This window comes from Miniopterus schreibersii (genome assembly GCF_964146895.1).
Source record: "Miniopterus schreibersii genome assembly, chromosome: 1".
Lineage (NCBI taxonomy): Eukaryota > Metazoa > Chordata > Mammalia > Chiroptera > Miniopteridae > Miniopterus > Miniopterus schreibersii.
Window position 1 is genome coordinate 3,419,846 of NC_138101.1, and position 18,891 is coordinate 3,438,736.

At 56.9% G+C, this 18,891-nt stretch overlaps 1 protein-coding gene across 4 annotated transcripts in view; it reads right to left on the minus strand.

Moving 5' to 3' along the window:
• STK32B (serine/threonine kinase 32B) overlaps positions 1-18,891 on the minus strand; it is a 616,411-nt gene that overhangs the window by 485,050 nt on the left and 112,470 nt on the right. For 3 of the 4 annotated variants that reach the window (XM_081137972.1, XM_081137973.1, XM_081137971.1), the window contains exon 4: positions 2,447-2,620. In XM_081137972.1, the coding sequence (XP_080994098.1) occupies positions 2,447-2,620 (174 nt within the window). The remainder of the gene's footprint in view (positions 1-2,446; positions 2,621-18,891) is intronic. The other variant, XM_081137974.1, reaches the window with a different exon arrangement.

Consider the following 18,891-nt stretch of genomic DNA (forward strand, 5'->3'; position numbering starts at 1 on the left):
TAAAGTAAAGAAGAGACCACAGGTGAGATTTTAGTTGCGTCCACTTATCCCAAGACACGTCATGCTAATTCGGCAACTTTTTAAATATCGTATATGCTGGATTTACACGTTAAAGCAACTCTTTAAAAAAATGCTTTCAAACAATTCACCCAATTTCGGCCTCTTTTCACAGCCCCCCCTTAGACCTGGGTGCGGTCAGTTCCTGAGCCTTTCGGGACTCTTCAGGTCTATCAGCTCTCGGTCCCTCCAGGGACAAGTACAAGCTCAGCCCTGGTGTCCTTAGTCATCTGTACCCTACGTCTCCTCTGCAAACCCCCCCCCCCCGCTGTGCTATCGTCTCCGCCTTACCTTTCCCCACCCTTGTGAATTTATTACTCTTCAAACGTACCTGCCTGTCACTTTATTGGGGTTTTAGAAGAAAGGAAATGCAGAAGCGTGCGCTGAATCTACGGCCTTCCCCTGGAGGTGCAAGTCCTTGTCTTTCTCAAGTCCCCCAGCCGAGGGCAGGTCAGAAGGTGACCCAGGCTCAGCGCAAGACCGCAGTGAACAAACCTGGAGCCCCTCCCCAGCCCTGCCCGTGTGCCCAGGGAGGAGCCTTCGCCAAGGAGACCACGGCTTCCGAGCCTCTCCGCCCCCGCCGAGCGCCTGGCTGGACCGGGCGGCCCCGCGCACGGGCGGGCGGGGGAAGCCAGGACCGAGGAGGCGGCGGAACTCGGAGCCCAGAGGCAGCCCTGAGCCCCCCAGAGGGGGGAATCCTCCGAGGTGCAGGGCGTGGGCCCCAGGCGTGGAAAGGGAGCGAGCAGAACCCCTCCGCTCCCGCCTAACAGCACGCGGCCCCGGCACCCGCGCCTGGAGGGACAGAACACTCCAGCCTCCCACAGGCACCTGAACGGGGACGCAGAGGCCACCCGCCAGCCAGGGCGCTGGGCAGCGGGGGCCACCTCCCGGGCGGGTCACCAGCGGGCAGGCTATCCTGAGGCGGCTGCTCAGCAGGGGCCAAGATGGGCTGCTGTCCATGGTCTCCACCCAACGTCCCTTCTCAGGAACGTCAGGCGCCCCGCTGCAGCCTCCCTGCTCCCACCTGCTCCCCAACCCACCCACCTGTCCCCAGGGGAGCCTGCTCTGCACACCCACCCACCCGTCCCCAGGGGAGCCTGCTCTGCACACCCACCCCCCCTGTCCCCAGGGGAGCCTGCTCCCCACACCCACCCACCCGTCCCCAGGGGAGCCTGCTCTGCACACCCATCCACCCGTCCCCAGGGGAGCCTGCTCCGCACACCCACCCACCTGTCCCCAGGGGAGCCTGCTCCCCACACCCACCCCCCCTGTCCCCAGGGGAGCCTGCTCCCCACACCCACCTGTCCCCAGGGGCAACCTGCTCCCCACACCCACCCACCCGTCCCCAGGGGAGCCTGCTCTGCACACCCATCCACCTGTCCCCAGGGGAGCCTGCTCCCCACACCCACCCACCTGTCCCCAGGGGAGCCTGCTCCCCACACCCACCCACCTGTCCCCAGGGGAGCCTGCTCCCCACACCCACCCACCTGTCCCCAGGGGAGCCTGCTCTGCACACCCACCCACCCGTCCCCAGGGGAGCCTGCTCCCCACACCCACCCACCTGTCCCCAGGGGAGCCTGCTCTGCACACCCACCCACCCGTCCCCAGGGGAGCCTGCTCCCCACACCCACCCACCTGTCCCCAGGGGAGCCTGCTCTGCACACCCACCCACCTGTCCCCAGGGGCAGCCTGCTCTGCACACCCACCCACCCCGTCCCCAGGGGAGCCTGCTCCCCACACCCACCCACCCCGTCCCCAGGGGAGCCTGCTCCCCACACCCACCCACCCCGTCCCCAGGGGCAGCCTGTTCCCCACACCCACCCCACCTGTCCCCAGGGGAGCCTGCTCTGCACACCCACCCACCTGTCCCCAGGGGCAGCCTGCTCTGCACACCCACCCACCCCGTCCCCAGGGGAGCCTGCTCCCCACACCCACCCACCCCGTCCCCAGGGGAGCCTGCTCTGCACACCCACCCACCCCGTCCCCAGGGGAGCCTGCTCCGCACACCCCCCCCCCTGTCCCCAGGGGAGCCTGTTCCCCACACCCACCCCACCTGTCCCCAGGGGAGCCTGCTCTGCACACCCACCCACCTGTCCCCAGGGGCAGCTTGCTCCCCACACCCACCCACCTGTCCCCAGGGGCAGCCTGCTCTGCACACCCACCCACCTGTCCCCAGGGGAGCCTGCTCCCCACACCCACCCACCTGTCCCCAGGGGCAGCTTGCTCCCCACACCTACCCACCTGTCCCCAGGGGCAGCCTGCTCCCCACACCCACCCACCTGTCCCCAGGGGAGCCTGCTCTGCACACCCACCCACCCCGTCCCCAGGGGGAGTGGCTCCCGCACACCCACCCCGCACCGTCCGGCTCCCCCTGCAGCCGTCTGCCCACCTGTGGATGATGTGGCGCCTCTGCAGGTAGTCCAGGGCCAGGGCCAGCTCGCAGATGTAGAGCTTCACCGCGCTCTCCGTGAAGTGGACGTTCTGCTGCAGGTGGTAGCGCAGGTCCCCGCCCAGCAGCAGGTCCACCACCATGAACATGTCCTCCTCGTCCTGGAAGGAGTACCTGGGAGCAAGGAGGGACAGAGCACCTTAGGGAAGGAGAGGACTCCCACGGCCTCGAGGCCAGCACCCCCATTTCACAGGTGCGCAAACTGAGGCTCGGACAGAGGCACCGACGTGGCCAGGCCCCAGGGAACCCGCGGCTTCTACTTCCTGCCTCTAGGAAGCGGGCCGTAGCCCAAGCCCCGGGGGAAGCCGTGAGAAGGGAAACTAAGGCGCTCCGGTCGGCCTCGGAGGAGCAGCCAGTGACGCAGCACCGACAGGCGGCCTCGGGACTGAGCCCCCGCGGGCGTCTGGGCGTCCCACGGAGTCCCCCTGATGTCACGTGGAGCAGAACTGCCCAGTCAACTCACAGAACATGAGGTAACAAAAGCGTTGTGTTTTAAGCCAGCCATTAAGTTTTAGGGCCCCCCCCCCAAAGCAACAGGAAACTGGCACAGCACTGAATTCAATAAAAACGAACACTGAGGCACATTAAGGACTGAGAAGCCAACAGCAGGCTCCGAGAATAAACAGTGCTGAGCCACCATAAAGTAGAATCACAGTGTCGTAAAATGGTCCCACGTAGAGCCGCGGAGGTGAGCGGGCGCCCCGAGGGGTAATCACGGCGACAGATGTGGTCATGGCGGCCAACACCTGAGTCTCAGGTCCTCGAATATCAGACCTGGGTCAGCCGGGCCATTCTCCTCATTGGACAGAAGAGGAAACAGGCCCAGAGAGAAGAGCAACTCAGTGAGCCAGTGACAGACTGTTGGGGACAAAACCCCCAGATCTCCAACTCTCCCCAGCACTGTTACGAGGACAGGCCGGGACGCGCACACAGTTTCTGTAACCTGGGCGGGCAGCCCCGAGGAGGGAACCACAGGAGGTCACAGGCACGTGCTTACAGGACGGGCAATTCTGGTCTGGGAACAACCTTAAAGGCCACCCAGTCCCGCCCGCCCCGCATCACAGAGACTGGGGCCCAGAGGCGGGAAATGGTGGCCCAGACGCTGCAGGCCTTGTGTGTCCCACTTGACTTGTCCCGAGTCAAGGCCAGAGGCGAGGGACTGTGCCGCCAAACCATTAACCTACCAGACGTTTACAGGGCGCCTGCCCTGGCACTGGCACTGGGCTCTGTGTTGGGGACACTGGGACAAAGAAACCGCCCCTGCTCTGCAGGAGCACCCCGTCCCCTGTAAGAGGGGGGCTGAGCCAACGGTGTTTGCCATGCAGGGCTGCAGGTACTCTGGGGGACTCGAGGGGCGCAGGGTGCTGCGAGGAAGGCGGGAGTCAGCTCCCCAGCAGGTGGGGGGTGGGGAGGTCTTTGCCGACAAGGGGTACGTTGGATCGGGCGCACACAGGGACTGTGACTCAGACACAGGGACAGCATGCACGCTCCGGTGCCAGGACTTCAGGACTCTGCGGGGTCATGATGCCTCCCACTCCCCCATTTCCAGCATCTTAGCCACTGACTAGCAAAGGGGGGCGATGGACCAGCTCCTTCCTTCTGGCTTCAGCCTCACTTCAGGGCCAGTGGAGGGGCTGCCAGCTCGGGCAGGGACGAGAGGGTCCAGGGGCTCGCGGGTGGTCCAGGGCCATCTGCAGGGCACCAGCTGGACTGTCCATCTGCCGCAGGGCAATGGGAGCTCAGTCTGGCGCCCGATGGCTGCCTCACTCGCCGCGTCGCGGGAGTGGCTGGACGTCAAGGACACGGTTAAAAAACAAAGCTGCCCGTTTCACTTAGGGTTTTTGCACCTAATGTCCCACACTTCCCTGCCCACCGCTGTCCTCTTGCCTGTCCCAGTCTTGGCATCAAGGGGAAACAGCCTCCTAGGAGGAAGCGGTTTTTCTCTGTTCAAGAAGAGTCCCCGGGAGGCCTCACTTGCTTGTAGAAAGTCGGTCTCATATGCCTTCCAGTCCCGATTCTGACTCATCGCCTCCCCCCCAAGATGCTCCCAGTGGAGCTGTCCTGTCTGATGGGTCCTGCTCCTTCCTCCCAACAAACAGATGAGCAAATACAGGGCCCGGGGCTTGGAAGTCTCCCCGCTTCCTCTGGGGTCAGTGTGCACATTGAAAGGAAACCGCCTCTCCCGGGGTTGCCAGGCTAGACGCTGTGACCAAGGGGCTGTTTGGATCCTGTTGCCCAGCCTGGGGATAAGGCCCATCTGTAGGGTGGAGCTGCCCAGGGCCCAGCAGGCCGGAGGGCAGACACAGCGCAGAAGAGCGCTCCATCCTGAACCTCGTCCTAACAATGACCTGCCATGACTGTGCTATTTCACTTAAGCTCCTGTCACCTGGAACTGAAAGTCTGAGCTGATACATCTTTCCATTTGCTACTGGAGAGCAGGGTTGAGACGCTCAAAAGAAATGACAGGAATCGGCCATAACATGCCTCCTACAGATGCTCGATTTGTATTCTAACAGTTGAGGGACTATTTCAACGTTACATTAATATTTAACTGCACCCTCCGTTGCCAGCTACAGTGTCAAAGGGTATCTCATGCGTATTCCACCAACGTGAGGTTCAGGAGAACAGACCGGAATGCACTCTAAAGAGGAAAGTCAGACGCAGAGGGAGCAACGACTGGGCAAGAGCTCGGGGTACGGCTTTTTCTTGCTGCAGACCCATTTTTCGCCTGCGCCACGGACTCTGCATTCATTCCCAAAGAGACTTGCTGTTACGATCGGAGGACAGAGATTGGCCTTTTGTTTCTCTCTCTGAAGTTTGCGCTCTCCCACAGCTCTGTGCCAGTGCTCTGTCCGCAGTCATAATTAAGCTCTCATGCTGCAGACTGTCACAGGGGTGACAGGGTCACCCATGAGAAAGCTACGCTCTGCTGCGGGAAAGCTGGCCGGTGGGGCGGTCTGGGTAATTAGGATGACCTTGAAGACAGACAAGGTCAGGAGCTGGGAAGGCATCCATCCTGGCCTGGATGTGGAAACAGACCAGCGTGAGGAACCCAGTGTCTATTTTTTTTTAAAACATTAATTTACTAACTTGTTCCAAAAAAAAAAATTTTTTTTTAAAGTGACTTGCAAAATACATATAATAAAATTGAAACTATGTAAGCCATAGACCAGGTCAAAAAATATAAAAGGACCTCAAAAGACCAGAAGCAGGAGAAAACAGGCCAATTCCTGCACAAAGACCTTACTGCTTGCCCCACACCGGCCACCGACGAGTCTGACTTTCCCAGAAAGCCCAGCAAAAGGAGAAACAGGACCAGCCTCATGATTCAGCATCAGGGTAGAAAAAAAAAAAATCAACTGTGTTTAGTAAAGAAAATGATTATGCCTGGTACGGAAGCCAGAGGGAAATCTCTTCCCTGGATTCACAGAGACGGCTTCTGGAAAGCGCTGAACAGTGACCCATCTAAAGTAGCTCTAGAGGGAGGAATGCGTTGAACGGGTTGTTTTTCACAGAATGTTCCTCAAGGTGAACGGAAGGCGTCCAAGTCCAGTTCCGTAAGGGGTCTGCACGGGGCGGACGCGCAGGGTCTGGGCGCCGCGCTCACTCGGCGATGAGCTCAGGCCCCTCAGCGAGGATGCACTCAGAGACTTGACCCCGCAGACTGAGCGTGCTCGTTGTACGCTGCTTGAAACAAAGGCATCTGCTGGCTTTCAAGTGGCCCACGATAATTACAAGGATTTGGGGCGGGAGGGAGCCAATTCCGGGAGACAGGAGTTCATCAGGAGCGACCCAGGCCAGTCCCGAAGCCTGGCCCTCATATCCAGCGGGAGCTGGTTCAAAGGAATGGCGATTAAACAAGTATTTACAGAGTGTCCTCTCATCTGAGTCAGTTAAGGAGGGAACTGGAAAACCCACAGGCCTCTGTCCTCACTGCGAGGCGAGTTGCCGCCGCAGAAAAACACCAGAGCTGGGCATTTGGAGAGAGCCGAGGCGGAGACTCCGTGCCCCCACCTGCCAGCTGTGCCTCTCCGGGCAAGTGCTCAAGTCTTGGAGCTGCGTTTGCCTTCTTTGTAACATGTTTATTATGAAAATCAGAAAAAAAATCACAGGGTTGATATGCGATGCAACGTGGAGGCAGTTTGAACAGATGTAATTACTACTCCGCTCAAATAATAAATGAAGCAAAAGGACCTGCCTGTGGTTTAAGTCCTTGGGTTTCCTTCTCAGCAAAGAAGCTGCTACGTGACAGGCGACAACCCTCATGAGCTCCTTCGAGGTCTGACCTCAGGACTCTGGGAAACACCCGCTTCTCTGTGCTAAGTGGCAGCGCCAGGGACGCGCTCGCAATGGAACCTTCGCATGGCGGGGGCGGTAGATTAAGAGAGGGCTCCTCGCCGCGAACCCAGAGTAGGACGTGCGTTTTAAGAAGTTCGTATAATTGTATTTTTTTTAATTGGTATTTTTTAGAGAGAGGGAGAGAGAGAGAGAAACATCAATTCAAGAGAGAAACATCGATCGGCTGCCTCCTGCACGCCCGCTGCTGGGGATCGAGCCCGCAACCCGGGCGCGCGCCCTGACCGGGAATCAAACCAGCGGCCTCTCGGTTCATGGGTGATGCTCAACCAGCTGAGCCACTCCAGCCGGGTGAGAAGTTTGTATCATTTTTTAAAAGGCATCAACACTTAGTAAGATGTCTTTTTAACTATGGGCTCACCGTGTTCTCACTTTGTTCTTGGAATGAAAAGAGATGCTCTGGGGCATCTGCAACAGGTGACCGATGTGGGGCGTCAGGGCACCTAGAAGAGGTGGGCGAGTGACGCTTGGCTAGAAAGCCGGTTCTGTTTAACATCCTTCACGAGTCTGTCCTGACTTCTAGAACGTGGGCCCTGCCTCTCCTTCCGGCCCACCCTGCTCCTCACGCCGGGGGCCTGGGTCCCAGCTCTCACGGTGCTCACGGCTCACACTGTGGCTCTTCCCGGGGGGGCCCCTCAGAGCCCCTCGGCTCGGCCCTCAAGCCCATTCATTCCTCCATCCCTTCTCCCAGCGTTTCCTAAGCACCCGAGCTCCCCCGGCTGCTGCAAACACCGCGCTGGCCGTCACCACGGCAACATCAGAAGGAAGATTTGGAGGGTGAACAGCAATCAGCAAGCAGAGGACTCACGGGGTTTCAGAGGGATGGCGAAGGGGGCAAACCGTCCTGGGAGACAGCGCACCCCCCGGAAGCTTCCTCTTCACGGCTGGGTCAGAGGGGCCCAGACACCATCCCTCCAAGCTAAGAAGAGATCTGCACCAAAATTGATTAGCGGCCGTTTTAAATCCTTTTTTTTTTTTTTTTTTAATATATCTTTATTGATTTCTGAGAGAGGAAAGGAGAGGGAGAGAGAGAGATAGAAACAGCAATGATGAAAGAGTCATTGATCGGCTGCCTCCTGCACGCCCCCGACTGGGGATTGAGCCCGCAACCCGGGCATGTGCCCTGACCGGGAATCGAACCCTGATCACCTGGATCCTAGGTCGACGCTCAACCGCTGAGCCACGCCCGGCTGGGCAGCGGCTGTTTTAAATAAGATGGAAACAACAGACTCTTGAAATCATGACTGGAAAACAATTATCTACCATAAAATACAAACCGACGCATTGGAACAGAACCCATTCACGCTGCCTCTTTGTGGCAACGAAAGAACACGAAAGATAGATAAGGGGCTAAGTTGAGCTCATACCACCATTAATATTATATAATTGGTTTGTTTTATGTGAATATTCCTGGTCCCCCTTCCCCGTTAGAAGGTCGGCTCCGTAACATAGGAGCCTTGTCAAAATCAACTGACCATGTGTTTGTGGGTCTGTTTTTTGCTGGACTCTCTATTAGGTTGTTCCTAGGCAGGGCCCTTTCGAGCAAACCAAGCTACGGACAGAGCTGTGACGGAGGCCGGATGCTGGATCCACACGAGACCAAGTTATTTTGACTGAGATGACGGCCACGTTCACTTTCACCTCATGTTCCTCGGCCACGGCAAGACTGCATCTAATCTCTTCACCTTTCCCAGAGCTCACACCACCTCTCGACTGAGTTCCATCTGTGGATTTAATTAACCAGCCGCCCTCGAGATCTTCCAGATCATTAATTAAGATCTCCTCTGAAACTAGGCCTAACCCTTTCACCCTAGCCGTCCACCGGAGACGTCCTGCGGCTCTGAAGATAACTGTTATTTTAACCCCACGTTACACGCCCGGTTTGCAGAGGGAGTTTTATAACCGCACTGTCTCGGAAAGTTAATTTCGCCAGGGACGGGTTGCCAGCCAGCTCCCGATGTGCGCTGTCAAAATCCAAACACCATAAATTGCCTCCAAACGCGGTTGATGGTTTTGTTATTACTGATGTTCGGTAATTAGAAAAGGTATTAACACAATTCACTGCGGCATCTCTGGTTTAAATCCCAAGCCTACTTAATGCACATGTTTCTTCAGGAGACACATCTGCGTGTACATCGGCCGACTAAACACACCCACCCACCTTCCCCTCTCACGCAGCAATCCAGGGACTAGAGCGAGGTGCCCCAAAGAACTAAATAAGTAAGGGGAAAGGAGCCCTGGCCGGTTTGGCTCCGTGGTCAGAGCATCGGCCTGAGGGCTGAAGGGTCCGGGTTCGATTCCGGCCAAGGGCACGTGCCTCGGGTGCAGGCTCGATCCCGGCCCTGGTCGGGGCTCATGCAGGAGGCGAGCAGTCGCTGTGTCTCTCTCACATCGAAGCTTCTCTCTCCCTCTCTCCCCCTTCCACTCTCTCTGAAAAGCAACGGAAAAAATATCCTCGGGTGAGGATTAATAATACTAACAACAGGGAAAAGCTTTCCGTACCGAGATGCTCATTTTATACACGACCAGGTACCAGACCCGAGCCCGTGGTCGGCCAGTAAGAGAACCGGCAGGCACACGCTGCTACATCCAGGTCATGGACTGTTACGCTGCTGTTAAAACCAACGGTACGTAGTCGCAGGGAAGACACTTGGGCTATAACATCGAGTAGAAATTAAGGAGGAAAAGTGCAAAGTCCACAACCGTCTCGTGATATAAAAATCGGTCGGATGGACAGAGGCTGGAACCCCCGGGGCCGATGAGGAGTCAGCGTAGGGTTACAAGACTGTGGACAGGTCTGCTTTCACGTTTAACGTTCAGCTGATATATACGCTGCAAATAAAAGACTGTCCTCATTCAAAATACTTCAGAAGCATCTTGATGTTCGTGGTGTAAGACAGGATTAGGATACAGCAGCTGGGCCCATACCTCCCATCCAGCCCGGACCCCACAGGTCGGTCAGCTCCCCACGGTCAGTACCTGCGTCCGTGTGCCTGAGAGCATTTCTCTGCACCTGCAGGAGGCCCAGCACACAGCCGGTGAGAAGAACGGAAGAATTACCCCTTTCCTGGGTGAATCCTTTGGTGACTAGTCATACAAACACCCCAGCACCCTCACTTCTCAGGTGGCGTAATTCCAAGGGGATGTTTTGCATCATTTCCCAGATTCTAACCAAAAAACAAAGTCCTTGGAGAAAGGAAAGGTTTTCTAACATTTAGGACTGGAACACGTGGTTGTCCACATGGGATAAAAATCACTGCCTCACACCGCACACAAAAGGTAATCTGAGGCAGATAACAGATCTACAAGTTGAACATTTTCTAGGAAAACCCCCCACAAAAGACCCCTTTGTGATCTGGGATAAGTAAAGATACTTAGACAGGAGATAGGAAGCAATGGCTATAAAGAAGGAAGACTGATCAATTACAGTTTATCCAAATTAAAACCCTACTCATTAAAGATACCATCGATGAGCCGAAAAGCAAGCCGCAGACGCGTAAAACAGTCACAAAACGTGTAAGTGTCAGTCTGTCAAAGATCTTCCACCCAGAATTTATACAGGACTCCTACAACCCCACGATTTTCAAAAACAACCCAGTTAAAAAAAAAAATAGGTGAAAGTCTCACGAGGCAATTCATAAAGTAAGACAGATGAATGCTAATAAGTAAATAAAAGTTCTCAACACCACTAGTCATCAGCAGGAAGGGAATTAAAACCACAAAGAAATACCGGTGCACCCTGACCACAAGGGCCAGGATTCGGGATGTTGATAAGCGTGTAAAGCGACCACGACTCTCATTATCTGCCATCACGAGCGTCAACTTTATTCTAACTTTGGGAAACTCTTGGCCAGTTTCGTATACAGTTAAACATACCCCACCTCGTGACCCAGCAGTTCAGCTCCTAAGTGTTTACCCACCAGAGATGAAAGCAGGTGTTCACGCAAAAACTGACGCTCGCAGCAGCCCCGAACTGCACGCGTGTATCGAGGGCGGCGTCCTCCTGGGAACACTGCGCGGGAATAAGAAGGAATGACTGGTCTACACACCACCACGCGCCCGGGTCCCCAAGGCTGTGCTGCTGCTTCCGAGAGGCGGGCACGGTCTTCCGCCCACGTGCGATTCTGGGATAGGCGAGACCTCTCCCGCGCACAGCGCACGCGGCGTGGAAACTGCCCATTGGCGTCCCTGCCTTCCCCCGAAGGACTGAGTCCCTAGCGGCCAGCTCGGTCCTGCTCCTCTCCGGGTCCCCGCCGCCTGGCCCGGGCGCTGCGCCCAGCAGGCGGCCAGCGATGCCTGGCAGATAAAGGAAGATGTGAACCAATGCCCCTGCGTCTTCTGGCGCCCAGCACAGAGCCCGGCGCAGTGGGTGCTGAGTATTTGCTAAAAATAAAATAATAATAATAAATCAACCTTTTCCACGGGAAGCGTTTTTCAGCAGGAGGGAGAGGACGCCGAGTTCTCCAGGCGCCGCCCACTGGCCCCGGAGGCTGCGGCGCCAGCTCCTCCCGCGAGCCGCGGTGGGCGCTGGCCGGCTCCGGGAGAGTCGCGTTAACGAGACCGCAGCCACCAACAGAGCGCGTGGGCACACACGGGAGGAAACGTCGGCTCGCAGAGGGCAGGGCGGGGCATGGGCGCTTTGTCAGAGGCACGACCCCGCGGCGTGCTGACCGCATGTGCAGCCGGCCGATCGCCGCACGTGCGGTTTGGAATCGCGTGTGAACACGTCTGCCTGTCACGTTGCCGTGGATCTCAGCTGTCAGCGTCCTCAGCCCTCCTTCACCGAATGAAACACAGACCCGCCACCAGGCCCGGCATCCTACCCAGAGGATGGCAACGGCGGTGACACCGGCGACACCGGCGACGGCTCCCAGTCTGCGCGCGTCGTCCGTTTCAGAAGCTGCCCAGGGCCGCGTCCCACGCCCGCGCGGAGCTTTCCGCGTGGTAAAACTGGGCTTCGTTCCTGACGTGGCTCTTTACTGCTGTGTGATTCAGGCAAGCTGCCAAGCCTCTCTGAGCATCCTGTGTAAAAACGCATGCTTGGCATAGCTCTTGCGGAGGTCGACACCAGCAGCGTCCTCTCTCCGCCAGCTGACGCAGGCCGGTCTCCTGGCAGACAAGTCTGCCTGTCTTCTCCACAGCCACGGGACCGTGGTGGCTCCCTGCGGCCTGAAGGACAGGTTCTGAGCCCCATAAAGCGACAGGTGAAGGCTTCATGCGCAGCTAGCTGCGGGGAGGGAGGCTGGGAGTCACCACCCATGCCCCTCAGAGGACCGCGGACTCATCCCCCACGAGAAAGGGAGGGGGCCACGGAGACATCTGGGGTACATTATTTACGACAACAAACTTGAAAATGCAGATGCATCGAAAACTCTAGAGAAACAGAGCTTACCGAAACTAACACAGGAAGAAACACGCCCACACGGACACACACACACACACACGCGCACACACACACACACTGGAATATTATGCAGCCTTAAAAAGGAAGGAAACCCCGACACCTGCTACAACCTGGGTGAACCTGCAGGACCCTGTGCTCAGTGAGATAAGCGAGTCACAAAAAGACCAACACTCTGACTCCATTCATGTGGGGTCCCGGGAGGAGTCAAACTCATAGAGGAAGAAAGCAGGCGGTGGGTGCCCAGGGCTGGGGGAGGCCTGGGGAGTTCCTGTTTCACGGGGTCAGAGTTTCATTCTGTTTCCAGCTTCAAAAGATGAGCAGCGTTCTGGGGATGAGTCCCACAACCCTGTGACTATAGTTAACTCCACTGAACTTTACACTTAGGAACGGTGAAGGTGGCAAATATATGATTTTTACCGTAAAACGTCGGCGTCCGGCGTCTGGGTGCTCGGCAGATGCTTGTTAAATGAAGGCCGGAGGGAGGGGAAGGAGAGGGGCGTAGGGGAGCCGCAGGCCGCTCCCTGCCCCACGTCTCCAGCAAGCTCTGTTCGGGCCCGGCTTTGGTTTTTACTGGCTGTGTGACCTTAACATTAATCAGCCTCCCTGGGACCCGTTCTGTACCCTCTCTTGTATCTGGGTGATGCCTGCCCATGGCCAGAGTTCTTTTGGGAACTGAGATTATAAAAGTAGAAACCTTCTCTAGACCACAAAATCCAGGAAAAAGTCTTGCCTGGAGCAGCAGCAGGAGGGAGGGAAGGGGGTTGCCACTAGGAAAGTATCGGTGCAGAAAGACGCGGTATTTTTATAGCCGTATTTTGGAAAAACGTCTGAAATAAGCCAGTTATTCCAACAGTGACACTCATGGCATGAAAGGCTGCGTCTCCCAAACAGCCCTTTGTTTAGTTTTGTGCTTTGCTAATCCCCGCCTGAGGATGTTTTTTCCGTTGATATTTTTTAGAGAGAAATGTCGATGTGGCACCGACTGGCTGCCTCCCGAACGCGCCCTGACCAGAGCCGGGGAGCGAACCTGCAGCCCAGGTACGTGCCCGCGACTGGGAATCAAGCCCACAGCCCTCGGTCCACAGGCCGACGCTCTCGCCACTGAGCCCGCCGGCCGGGGCTCTTTGTATCTTTACTCCGCCCCCCGCCCCCCGCCCCCCTTTCTCGTCTCAACACAGATTCTGCTCGTCCGTCCGCCCAAGCGGCTCCTCTCCGGGCCCTGGGTCCCCGTGGGACTGGCTGCTGATTCCTCGCCGCCCGCCCTCCACAGTCACGTTTCCTCAAAGACGTGCCGACGCTTGACCCTCGGCTTCTGCCCACCCCATCGGCCCTCGGCGGCGTGACCTCTCTTCCCACCCACAGCCATCCTGGGGGCGGCTGCTCCCCCGAAGGTCACGGCGCCCATTCATCTGCTCACCGAACATTCGTCGTCTGCCGTGTGCGAGGCGCGGCCGCCGGACGGTCAGCAGCCAGCAGCCAGCAGCCCTCCAGGAGCCCTGGCCTCGGAGCTCAGCGGGCAGACGGGACAGGCGACAGCCCCGCCATGCGCGGCAGGAGGGAGGCCTTCCAACCCTTGTAAGAGTGACGGCCGAGTTCCTCACGCAGGTGGGTCCTCACGCGGGCAGGGGACGTGGCCCACGGCTGCGCGGCCCCCAGGACGCTGGGGGCCTGGGGCGCTGCTCCCCCATCGGCCGGCTTGCCTGCTTCCCTCCTGCTTGCTTGCGTCTGTCTCCAGAAGTTTCTGGGCCCTTTTCCATAGACGCCGAATGTGTCCGTTGGCAGTTTTCCTCCCATCGTTACGACAACCGCGTGCTCCTCGCGTCCTCCCTGTTCCAGGGTGCTTAGCGTTCCAGCAAAGCCGTGGCGCCCGGGGACCGGGGCATCGCCGGAGACCAACCACCGAGTTTAAAGAAAAACGACCTAAATGTTTTAAACGCAGACAAAAACCTTCCTTAAGAGCCAAAACACTGCTTATTCTGGATTTTTGAACTACAACGAAAACGCCACGGACGCGCAGTCCAGGTGCGTGATCGCGTTCCATCGGCCGGGCAGGCGCCGATGGTGGCGCAGAGGCCCGTCAACCTCCCGCGGGCGACGGCACCGGGCGCCTGCGGACGACGGGCGGGTCAGCAAAGTAAACCGCAGCGTTTCCGGTTCCCAGCAGCACAGGGGCCCCTCGAATTCAAGCTTTAGCTGCCAACGCGCAGAGCGGGGCACCCGCTCGAGGGCTGAACGCGCTCCCGTCTCACAGGCAGACGCATCTGCGCACCTGGCTGGCCTTTCTCCTCGGTGTCCGCTGACCATCGAACACCTTTATGGGAGGCCTGGCGACAGCGCTCTGAGTGTCGGGCTGGGCCCTCACTGGCTGCCCGGGCAGCCTGGCACCGCCCGTGGCAACTCTGCGCAAAGGAAGACGCAGCGCCACGCGACACCAGCAGGCCGTGTTCCTCGCCGCCGCACACTCGCAAACAAGAGCCGATTTCCCCTAAGGGTGGCATTGCTGGGGCAGGAAAGCATGGGAGCTTTATGAAATTCATGTTCCTGGGGATGTGCGACTTTTTAATATTCTGTGTGACAAAGTGGGAAGGGTGCTTAAAGCACCTCTCTCCAGAAAAAAACAAAACAAAATAGGACGCGTTGGCGATTACGTGGGAAGCTGGGCCGGGCACGCTTTTCCCAGGGAAGCCGCGTCTACTTCAGAGACCGACTGACCTACAAACCTGCAGACGAACGGAACGAAGCAAGCCTGTCACTGCAGGGACATCATCGGGTTGGTTTTGTTGCCAATGACAAAATGTGAGTTTTCAAGGGAAAATTACACTTTTAGGAAACTCAAGTCTGTCACATGAGTTTAACAGCTTTCCAGGGCGTAACGATGCTTCTGATGAGTCTGGTAGTGATATTAATAACTGTGATTTGAAAATGTTGTACAGGGGGGTGTGCCAATGCCAACACTTGGAACATCTGAAAAAGTCAGTGGCTATTTTCCAAATTATCGATGTACTATGTTCCCAAATCGCGCACGAGTAAAAGATCCACTTCTATTTCAAGTCAGACTAAAGGATTTTGTTGTTGTTAATCTTCACCTGAGGATATTTTTTCCATTGATTTTTAGAGAGAGTGGAAAGGAGGGCGAGAGAGAGAGAAGCATTGATGTGAGAGAGACACATCGATTGGCTGCCTCCCACAGGCGCCCTGGCCGGGGGCTGGGGAATCAAACCTGCAACCCAGGTACGTGCCCTTGACCAGGAATCGAACCGGTGACTCTGGTCCAAGGGCCAATGCTCCAACCCCTGAGCGACACAAACCAGGGCCAGGCTAAAAGATTTTAAGAGAACGGGATGGGAAAAGTTCATTAACATGGTTTCAGGTCCCATATCACAGCGGAAATTAAGAGACAAGTCCCGTCACTGGTGAGATCATCTTTGCTCCAAATTATTAAAACTATAAGTCAGACGCCACACGGTGTGACTGAGATTCGTCCTGCCCCAAGAAACTCCCCAGGAGCACAAGCGCCAAGTCCTGTAACTGGAGCTGTACGTCAGGCAACGCCCTGGACACACGAGCACATCCTTCCTTCCGCGTGTCACTGCCCCTCAAGACACACGAATGAGGCGGACGGGGCCCGGCACTCCCATCCCTTCAATGCTTCCCCCCATGGCCTTCACAGCCCCCACCCCTTCTCTCTCATGCCGTGAGAATGACCTCCTGCTGAGGGAGAATCAGAGATGTTCCAGGCCTGTGGGTTGGCGATGCGGCTGTGAGCCTGAAATTATGCCAGTCAATCATCATCTTGCCCAAGCGAGGAACAATGCAGAATTACGCCTTCTCCAGATCAGCGTAATGTGTAATTTCAATTACGGACGGCTGGAGGGGGCCGTGGTGGGTCATCTGCAGGGCACTGCAATCGGCCTCAGCAGCGGCAGTTCTCGCTCGCACTACAAGGTGAGTTGGCTGCACCTGAGCTACTTATCGACCGTGTCACCGGCCCGCCTGTACAGAGGAACCTCCTAACAAGCTCCGGTTGTCAACAGGTGTGAACACACGCGTATGAGCCTCCGCCTGCCACCTGGGGGAACGAGTATTTCTGGAACGCTCGCTGCGCAGAGCACAGGGCCTGGAAGCTTCTCCGTGCACCGACCACGTTAGGCACTGGAAACAGTTCAACTACGACTGGATTCTATAAATTAACAAATCAGTGTCAATTAACAGAGCAAACATCACACCCTCCGCCTGGTTTAAATCCTGTGGGGTTTTCATGGCTGCTTGTTTTAAAGACTAAACCTCTGATAGTTCCGAAAGCACCCCAACTCCTCCAGCCCTGCCCATCGTTTTCACCAGGACCCCGTGCTCTCACCGGAACGTCTCCCTCCCTGCCCCTCCTCTCCGCAGTCTCGGGAACTCCAATCATCTCTCAAGGCGCAGCTCAAAAACCACCTCTGCAAGGAGGCCTCCCTGACTCAGCCCAGAGCAGACGAGGTTCCTACCTTCTCCTCTTAGACTTTCTCAGCCTCTCTCTGTCATAGCAAACAAGCTCCACAGGGTGAGGCTGTGCCTGTTTCGTTCACGGCTGGATCCTCAGCGCAAACCCCGAGAGAAACGGATGCTCTGTGTCTACAACAGGAGGCCAAGTGTGGTTCCCAGATCCGCAGCATCGGATCCCCTGGAGATCCGGGAGAAATGCACCCTTCCTGGGCCCCTCCCAGGCTGATGTGATCAGAAGCCCTGAGGTGCAGGCCAGCAGCCCGCGCTCGCAGGCTCTCCAGGCCGTGTGATGCGCGTAAAGTCTGAGAGCCACTGGGCTGTGACGTGAAGGCACGCACTGTGACATTAAGGCCCTCACCCTCCACTGAGCGAGGCTCGCATGGAGCAAGCACGGACGGTGAAGCTGGTGCCAGTGGCGGGTATTCCCTGCAGGCTGGTTTTCAATAAGGGACAGGAGGGACCTCCTCACATTTAGGAAAGTTCCATAGGAGGATGCCCCTGGAAAAGCGAGCCGGACCCGGGCTGAGCATCAGGTGCATTTCTGGGCCGAGAGCTGGCCCCGGTCAGTGTTGACTGGAAGGCTGGAGAGGAGACTCCTGAGTCAGGCAGGACGGCTGCTCGGTCCCCCTCATCTCTTACAGTCTGGGGGACACCACAGTGCCTGTGCTCCGAGAGTGCAGGGTGTAATGAAGTGTGACGATGCTGGAAGCTGCTTAGATTAAAACAACATCCAACGTTGGCTAAATATAACAAAAACCATCAACAGTCCCCCACCCCACGGCAGGAGAAGCCGAGCAGGGAGGACTTTATAAATGGGCATAAATAAAAACGCTGTGAAATCCGAGTGGGGGGCTGTGTGAGGGAACAAAGAGCAGCCCCGCCTCCCAGCGACCTGAAGAGGAGGAGCCTCCCCTATTGGAAATCAAAGGGACGAGTCCCCACGCGCAAGGTGCCCGCGTGCACGCGCCATCTCCTAACTACAGCTGAGAATAGATAATCATCTGGAGACCAAATGATGTCGGAAATCCTGCAGTCAAATTAGAGCAAGATGCAGTCTGATTGAAATGACTAAAATCTTTAGCCCGCCTCCAAGCAGCAATCAACACGACTCCCTGCTCTGAAATCACAGTTGATCCTGTTGGCCGTGTTATCAGTGGGGTGCCCTCTGGGTCCCCACCTATTGCCGATGGAAGCGGGCTTCTTGGGGTGCTATGGGAACAAGAATTTCCTGAGGCCCCCACAGGAGCGTGAGGTATTGCGGAAAGCTTTATTTCTGTGGCATCAAACCCCTGAGTTCCCAAGGCCCCATTTCCCGTTGTCCTGCCAAGAAAGAAGCCCCATGCTGCTTTCAGCAGAGCTGGGATTAAAGCCAGTGCCCAGAGTTCCCGCCCCATATTGCACAGTCCGGCCCAGCACTGGGCTGGGTTAGCTTGTGTTCCCAGCTGCACTCCACTGTGCGCAGGGCCTGCACAGCCACGGGCCATGTGGCTTCTAAGGCCACGCAGCCGGCCAGCACAGGTCACGGAGCAAGCAAGTGCAAGGAAGCAGGAGTGAGGCAGAGGAACGAGGGAGAGAGGGTTCCTTTGTCTGGGGATCATGTGCTCCCAAATTTTCTTAAGCTTGCAACGACTCCATCCCTCTGGCCGATTATCTCTGTTCCCAGGTTGACTGACAGGCGAGCACTCTCCCTACGTCATCCTGACTTCGCTGCGCACGCACCCATCTTCCCCTTTGACTGGTCCCTTCCCCCAGTGATCTGCAGGGAATGGACGGGTGGTTCCCCGGGGAGTGCAAAGTTGCAGCTTCCTGGTGAAGCTGCCCGGATGACCGTGCTTATAATGTGTGGCCTTCCTTTGCTCCCTTCCTATTATTAACATTAGCTAGCTAGTTAGGATGGTAACACCCAGACAAATTCCAGGGTGGGTCCCTTCTGACCTAGAACCCAGTGAAATCATCGTTTCTCCCGAGTCCCTGGCCCCCTACAGAAAGGAAAGGACTCCACATACTCTCATGTCACAGTCTGTTTCTGAAATAATTATCAGTGACGATCCCACAGAGCACACGCTTGCTCCCATCTAGAGGACGTGAAAAAATGATGTTTAGACTCTCAATACAGTCGTTCCCAGATGTCTCTGGTCAC